We start from the raw sequence: 7,500 nt of genomic DNA on the forward strand, positions 1-7,500 counted from the left end.
TGTTTAATGAATAAAAGAGATGATAATAATAATTTGTGATATATTTTTAAATGTTCAGTTGACGGAATTTCATATTTAATGAATAAAAGAGATGATAATAATAATTTGTGATACATTTTTAAACGTTCAGTTGACGGAATTTCATGTTTAATGAATAAAAGAGATGATAATAATAATTTGTGATACATTTTTAAACGTTCAGTTGACTGAATTTCACGTTTAATGAATCAAAGAGACAACAACAATAGCAACAGCAACAAGTGACAATAATGACAATAACAACAACAACAACAATAACAGTTATAACAACTCTTATCTGGCTGACCTTTCCTGAGAGGCCCTGCTGAAGACAGGTGTGGGTTGCTAGTTGTGCTGCTGGGGGTAAGGCTAACAAGCGGGAAGCGGATCTTGGGGGGACACAGGAGCGTAGGCGGTCCCGGGGTCGCGGGCGAGAAGCTGAATAAGGGGGAGCTGTAACTGGGCCGCCGGCCTTCCCGCCTGTTGCCGTCGATGGCGGCCTGCAGCTCAGCAGGCGAGCTTAAGGACTTCTTCTCACATTCATAGGCGTAGAGGTACTTCATATACCTGGGGAGAGGAAGAGAAGAGGCTCAGCTGGGTCAGGAGGCTGCGTTTGGGTGCAAGAGAAGGAGACGAAGCGGCAACGCATCTTGCTAGGTGCAGGACAAAGAAAGACAGAGCCTGGGGGGTGGAGGAGTCAAGAGAGGAATCAACCTGGAATCATTACGTTGTCGCAAACGGCCTAAATTTAATCCCTCTTGAATTCGGTCAGCTCTTATCTGGTGCCAGTTTGATTGACTATAGATTTTCGGGTAAAGCATGAGCGATACATTAGCTTGGCCCAAATGTCCTCATTCTTCACACCTGATAATAAGCCACTGTAGAATGAGTACTGGCCTAAGAAATAAGCCATGATCCACAAACCCAACCGCTGGGTTTCTTCCCCCGGTTATGTGGCCACAGACAAAGAAACAGGATTGCTTAATGTGGAAGTGAGCAACTTCAGTTGGCCAAAGATGTAGGCCAATTTGGGGCATGCCCGTCTTAATGTTGCCGCGTTTGAGAGACACAGCCAAGATGGGGTGAATTCACCTATTCTCTAGAGCAGGTGTCAAACTCAAGGCCCGTGGGCCAGATCTGGCCTGTGGGATACTTAGATCTGGACCACGGGACCGCTCTGAAAACAGTGAAGGATTGGCCCGAGTGCTCTGCCCGCAAAAACGGGCTCCCAAGTTCTGATAAACCAGGACGATACCAGATAAAGTCATGTTTGCTCCCAACAACTCGCTGCGCGCAGCTTCCCTTTTTTAACACTGTGTTCCCAGCTGCAGCTAATAAAGGGAATCAGGGCCGTTTCCTTCCCCGTAAGCCACGCAACTCACGTTGCTCCCTTCTCCGTTCCTCCCTGCGTGCCGTAGGATGAAGAGAGGTTGGGTCTGGGTCTTCCCCTGAATTCTCTTCTGCCTTGCTCCGCCTCTCCCCTGCTCTGCCCAGTTGGACTGTGCCCTTCTCCAGTTTCCTCCACAACCAATGGAGCCACACTCCCACTCTGTCAGCTGCTCGGCCTCCCCCTCGGAATCAGACTCCGACAGGGGAATGACACCCCTGCTCTAGAGCTTTTAATATCCTGGGCTGAAGACAATCAGGTCAGATGCTACATTGAAGCAAGCGGTACGGAAACACTTTAGGGCAGGGGTGTCCCTCCTTGGCAACTTTAAGACCCGTGAACTTCAACTCCCAGACACCAAGGGACCGAAGGCATCTGACTCGTCTTCCTGTAATGCCCATCATCCCCGGCCCTGCCAGGACCTACTGGGTGCGAAGGGTGAATGCTGCACTAGTGATGGAGGTGGGGAGGTTAAGGCCTTTGGTGATCTCCCTCCAGATCTTCTTGTTGATGATCTCCACCAAGCCTCCTTTCTCCGTCACCAGCTTGTAGAGCATATAGAGGTCGAGGATCTGCTTGGCCATGATCGGGATGCGATTGATGGGTGTCCCTGAACGACAAGGCGGAGGGAAGAGAAAGAAAGAATAAAAAAGACAACAGGTTAGCAGGAGGCCTCCTAGGTCCGTGATGGCGAACCTATGGCATGCTTGCCACTGGTGTCACACAGAGCCATTTGTGTGGGCACGTGAGACTCAAGCAAACTTACCTCACTGCGCATGCACGCGCCTCCCAGCTGATTTTCAGGCCTTTTTTGGCCTGCCAGAGGCTTGAGGAAAGCCTCTGCAGGCTTTGCGGCCAAAAAATAGGCCCATTTCATCACTTACTGTATTTCTGGAAATACCGGAAGTGATGAAACAGGCCCATTTTTCGGCCTGCAGAGGCTTCCCTCAAGTCTCTGGCAGGCCGAAAAAGGCTTCAAACGGGCTGAAAATCAGCTGGGAGGCGTAGTGCAAGTAATGGGGGGGAATCGCGCATGCATGCGCAGGGGGCATGGAGGGCCACGCACAGTGCCTTCGGGGTACTGGCACGCGAGCGCGCGGCACACAAGTGCACCCGCCATTTTTGGCACAGGAGTCCGAAAAGGTTAGCCACCACTGTCCTAGCTTGAGCCACTTCTACGAACCACTGAGAGCTCCTCATTTCCTTCCACGAAAGAAGGTATTTTCCATCAGGATTTTAGACTTGGGTGCCTTTAACATTCATGGCTTTTTAATTCAAGGCAAACCTAAGGAAGCACCAACTAATTGTATTCCATGTCGTTGTTTCTTTTGCCCGGTATCCAACGGTATGTTCTACATGAAGAGTCTCCAAGCTTGGCAACTTTTAAGATGTGTGGACTTCAATTCCCAGCATTCCCCAGCCAGGAATGCTGGGAATTGAAGTCCATAAGTCTTAAAAGTTGCTAAGCTTGGAGACTCTTGTTCCACCCCGCAAAAAAACCATTGCTTCTTCATCTTGTGAATGTTAAGATGGGTGGACTTCAATTCTCACGGTTCCCTAAGTGGAGCCAAGGGGTGGGATGCTACCGGTTTGGCCAGGTTCTATAGAACCGGTAGCTCTGAAGAGCAGCAGACACCAAACCAGTTCGGTGCGACCACCTTTTGGGTCGTCTTGTTTGGCTCACCCATCTGCCCGGGTTCTTGGCGGTCCATTATTTCCTGCTTTTTCAATTTCAGCTGCTTTGCATGGCACAGCTGAGTTTGAAAAAGCAGAAAAGGAGTTTTTAACACTGCACAGCACTTTTCAGCTGTCCGGGCGGCACAGCTGATGTTTTTTGGCAATTATTTTACATGCGCGCGCAGCAAAACGCACTCTGACCGAACCAGTCGTGACATTGGTTGAGTCGTAACCCCCTAGTGGAGCCAGCCTGAAATGACAGACCACTAACAGCTGACCTCTGACCTGCCCCTCACTTTGATCTGAAATCCCTGACAACCCAAAGACTGACCATTCCTCTTTTCACTAGGCCCTACTGGACACAGCTACCTTCCCATCGATCAAAGTCACACAACGAGTGGTGGGATTCAACATTTTTTTACTACCGGTTCTGTGGGCGTGGCTTGGTGGGCGTGGCAGGGGAAGGTTACTGCAAAATCTCCATTCCCTCCCCGCCCCACTAACCCGCTTTCCAGCTCCGTTCTCCTGTGCAGGGCAACCAAAGAAGACCCCAAACCGATCAGTTGGGACTCTGGGAGGAGGCAGAGAATAGATGGGGTTGGCGGGGCCAGTCAGAGGTGGCATTTGCCGGTTCTCCAAACTACTCCAAATTTCCTCTACTGGTCGGAACTGGCTGAACGCCACCTCCACACACACAATTCTTGCTTTCATCCTTGACACAAAATCAATGAGTAGATTTGATCTTAGGACGTGAGAAATGCATATCGTATATTCTTCAAGCAGTAAAGGAGATGATTGTGTTGAAGCTTTGGCATTGCTTTAGCGTTTTATAAACCAATCTAGCCAATGAAAGCCATGCTCTGCAAAGAAAAATACGAAATGCCACAGATAAGAGCCAGCTTGACAGGAAAGGGCGAGAAATCTCCCAAAGTTGAGAGATGTTGCCCGTAAGACTGATTTTCCTGTAAGTTGGGCTCAAGGTCCAAAGGAGATAGTTTTGATGTTCTGCTCTGCTTGAGATAAGAAAAGATAACTTTTTAGTCTCCTCTAGGATTGTTTTTTAATGCTTTTCACCACTTATAATGTCTCAAAGCTTGGCAGATTAACGTGCCTCTGGGTTATTTACGAAAGCTTCAGAGCTCCTCTTCTCAACGAGAAGGTTTGCTGATTAAAAATTCACACACTGTGATGTTTTGGCTTGAGGTTGAAATTGCTAAGTCACAATTGGAAGATTGTGGTTTTTTTTTTTTTTTTTTTAGCTTAGTGAGGGATGTCCCTGCCTCTGTCCCAGAGGATGTTCAGAAGGCCACATATATGGTGCCCATGTGTGAAAAGAGAACCTTTTCTATAGGATGGGCGTTAATATTGGCTCTTGAGAAGACCTAGAAGGTCAAGTTGGCTAAAGAGCGTGTTAATAATAATAATAATAATAATAATAATAATAATAATATAGGAAATACTAAATGCTCTGATGGTCATTTCGAAAAAAAATCCTTTCTTAGCGAGCCCCTAGAAGCCAAGAGGAACATACAGGCCAAATTTCAGATTTGTAGGCTTTACGGTTCTGGAGATTTTGTGACGATGTGTGAGTGGGTATTTCGCTTTTTTTATTTTATTTTTGAATAAATTTTATTGAATTTACAATTAAAAAAAACATAACAACATTACATATGCAACAGAGAGAGAAAAAGAAGAAAGAAAGAAGGGAAAGAGAGAGGAAAAAAAAAAACGCTCGGTCTTGCGACCGAAAAAGGAGAAAAAGAAGTATAAAAGAAAGAAAAAAACAAAGAGACGGAAGAAAAAAGAAAATACGTTAAAACCAGACAGATATCCTTTTTGACAGTCTGCAAGATCCAATTCTCCTACCTTACTTTAAATATACACATCTTATCACTATTTATGCTTACATTACCCATTATTCAGGTATTTCGCTTTTATATATAGAGATAGATAGATAGATAGATAGATAGATAGATAGATAGATAGATAGACAGATTGATTTTAAAATAAAATTTGGGGAGAAAAAGGTGAGAGGGAGGGAAATGGATTGGCCTTCTTTGGGGAGGTCTGCACCCTCACGAGCCATTCGCAAGCACAAACACACACACACACACACCGTAAGTGTGGAAAGGTCCCCCGTATGGGGTGCCCCCCCCGCCTCCCCTTTTCCAGGCCCAGGCGCCCACCCTTGCGTGCAACCTCCTGCTTGGAAGGGACCAGTGATAAGTTGTTCCCAGGAAGCTCCCGGTGCTGAAAACGGGGAAAGCCAAAAAAAATGAGTATCTGGGGAATGGGAGGCTTTGGTGATCTTTTCACAGCTGGCTGCAAGGCTTGTCAAGAGCTCGTGATGGATGACTGTCATCTGGCAGGGCGGGGATTAATGATCCGCGGGTCAGAGGGGAGAATTCCAGCGGGAAAGGTCAACGGCCACAGTAAAGACTTGTTGCTGGTTTGATAGAGGGGCCTTTTTTTTTTTTTTTTTAACTGTACTTTCCAGCCTTTTCTCTCGTTCCCCTTTTCCAAACCTGCGTCGGGGACCATGGAGAGTTTGCAACGCTGCGAAATCTGTCAAGGATTTACTCATCTCCAATGACCTAAGTGCTAGAGCCCACTGTAACTCCATAGCCAAAAAGGCGTTAAGAGTTGTTCACCTAATCCTACGTAGCTTTTTCTCTGGGAATATCACACTACTAACTAGAGCATACAAAACATTTGCTAGACCAATACTCGAATACAGCTCCATCAGTCTGGAACCCACATTACATATCTGTTATTAACACAGTTGAGAAAGTCCAGAAATATTTCACAAGAAGAGTTCTCCACTCCTCTACTCGTTGCAGAATACCTTATGCCACCAGACTTGAAATTCTAGACCTAGAAAACCTAGAACTACGCCGCCTTCGGTCCGATCTAAGTATAGTATATAAAATCATACATTGCAATGTCCTACCTGTCAATGAATACTTCAACTTCAGCCATAACAACACAAGAGCACGCAATAGATACAAACTCAAGTTAAACCGCACCAAACTCGATTGCAGGAAATACGACTTCAGCAACAAAGGGGTCAATGTCTGGAATACTCTCCCTGACTCTGTGGTTTCTTCCCCAAACCCCAAAAACTTTAACCTTAGACTGTCTACTGTTGACCTTACCACTTTCCTAAGAGGTCTGTACGGGGCGTGCATAGAGCACCAATCATGCCCACCGTCCCTGTCCTATTGTTTCTTTTATAAATATTTATTTATTTATTTTTCTTATATGTGTCCATGTATTCATAACTATGTTTTTACCTATACCTATTATCTTGTAAGCAATTGACAAATAAAAATAAATAAATAAAATAAAAAAAGATCCAAATCTTGGTTAGAGGAGAGGAGAGGTCAGCCCTTGCTTCTTCGCCTTGGGGTGTAATCTGTACATCCCATTCCACTGCTGGATCTTCTCGCGCCTCCCCTCCGCCCCTGCGGCCACCCGATCCCAAGCTATGTGGGTAATGAAACTCAAGCCGGGGTTTAAGGCACCAAAAAAACAAAAAAAAAAAACCAGTAGCACGAAGACTTCAGAAGAAAGCAACACCTTTTTAAACAAAGAATGTGCTTGAATCAACGAGTTTTGCAGCCCAGAAGCAGGACCAGGGCTGTTCTCTCTTTCTCTCCGTTAAGAAAAATGTCTAAAACAACTGAAATGACATCCTACAACTAGTTAAAGAAAAACACTACTTTTTTTCCCCTTCTCAAATTGTGAACATTCGGGCTGCTCCTCCGAGACAGCTCAGCATTCACCAATGGGACAGCTTTAGAAACAGCTGGACGACGATTCCCATCAAGTTCACGGAGTCTTACGTCCACTCGAGATCATCAAAAGACCTGCTGTTAATTCGTATTTTTTTTGTCCCAGGGAAAGGTGAGGTTTTTACATCACCCTAAACCTCCTTCCCTACGGTCGTTGCCCTCAACGATGTTCGCACATGGAGAAACGGAGTTCATAAAAACAGAGATAGACATGTAAGGACAGAGGGCCACCCAGGCCAACTTTTCTAGCGTAAAGCCACCCAACTACTGAGACAGAACAGAACGTAATGATGGAGTTGGAAGGGACCTTGGAGGTCTTCCAGTCCAACCCCCCCGGCTCAAGCAGGAGACCCTATATCACAGGAGCCCTGGCGGTGCGGCGGTTAGTAAGCAAGATTGCAGACTGACTCTGCCCATGGCCAGGAGTTCGATCCTCACTGGCTCCAGGTTGACTCAGCCTTCCATCCTTCCGAGGTGGGTAAAATGAGGACCCAGATGGTTGCGGGGAAAGACGCAGACTCTGTAAACTGCTTAGAGAGGGCTGGAAAGCACTGGGAAGTGGTATATAAGTCTTCAGTGCTGTTGCTTTTTTAAGACACATGGTTGTCCAGTCTCTTCTTAAAA

The 7,500-nt window shown here is 46.2% G+C and overlaps 1 protein-coding gene across 2 annotated transcripts in view; it reads right to left on the reverse strand.

The window, feature by feature from the left end:
• The window catches only part of ARID3B (AT-rich interaction domain 3B), a 39,986-nt gene that overhangs the window by 5,366 nt on the left and 27,120 nt on the right, over window positions 1–7,500 (reverse strand). For both annotated transcript variants that reach the window (XM_087941538.1, XM_087941537.1), the window contains exons 5-6: window positions 1,832–2,015; window positions 326–585 (exon numbers count right to left, since the gene is read on the reverse strand). In XM_087941538.1, the coding sequence (XP_087797664.1) occupies window positions 326–585; window positions 1,832–2,015 (444 nt within the window). The remainder of the gene's footprint in view (window positions 1–325; window positions 586–1,831; window positions 2,016–7,500) is intronic.

This window comes from Pseudonaja textilis, chromosome 13 (assembly GCF_049901715.1).
Source record: "Pseudonaja textilis isolate UNSWEBS1 chromosome 13, rPseTex1.2, whole genome shotgun sequence".
NCBI classification, from domain to species: Eukaryota; Metazoa; Chordata; class Lepidosauria; order Squamata; family Elapidae; genus Pseudonaja; species Pseudonaja textilis.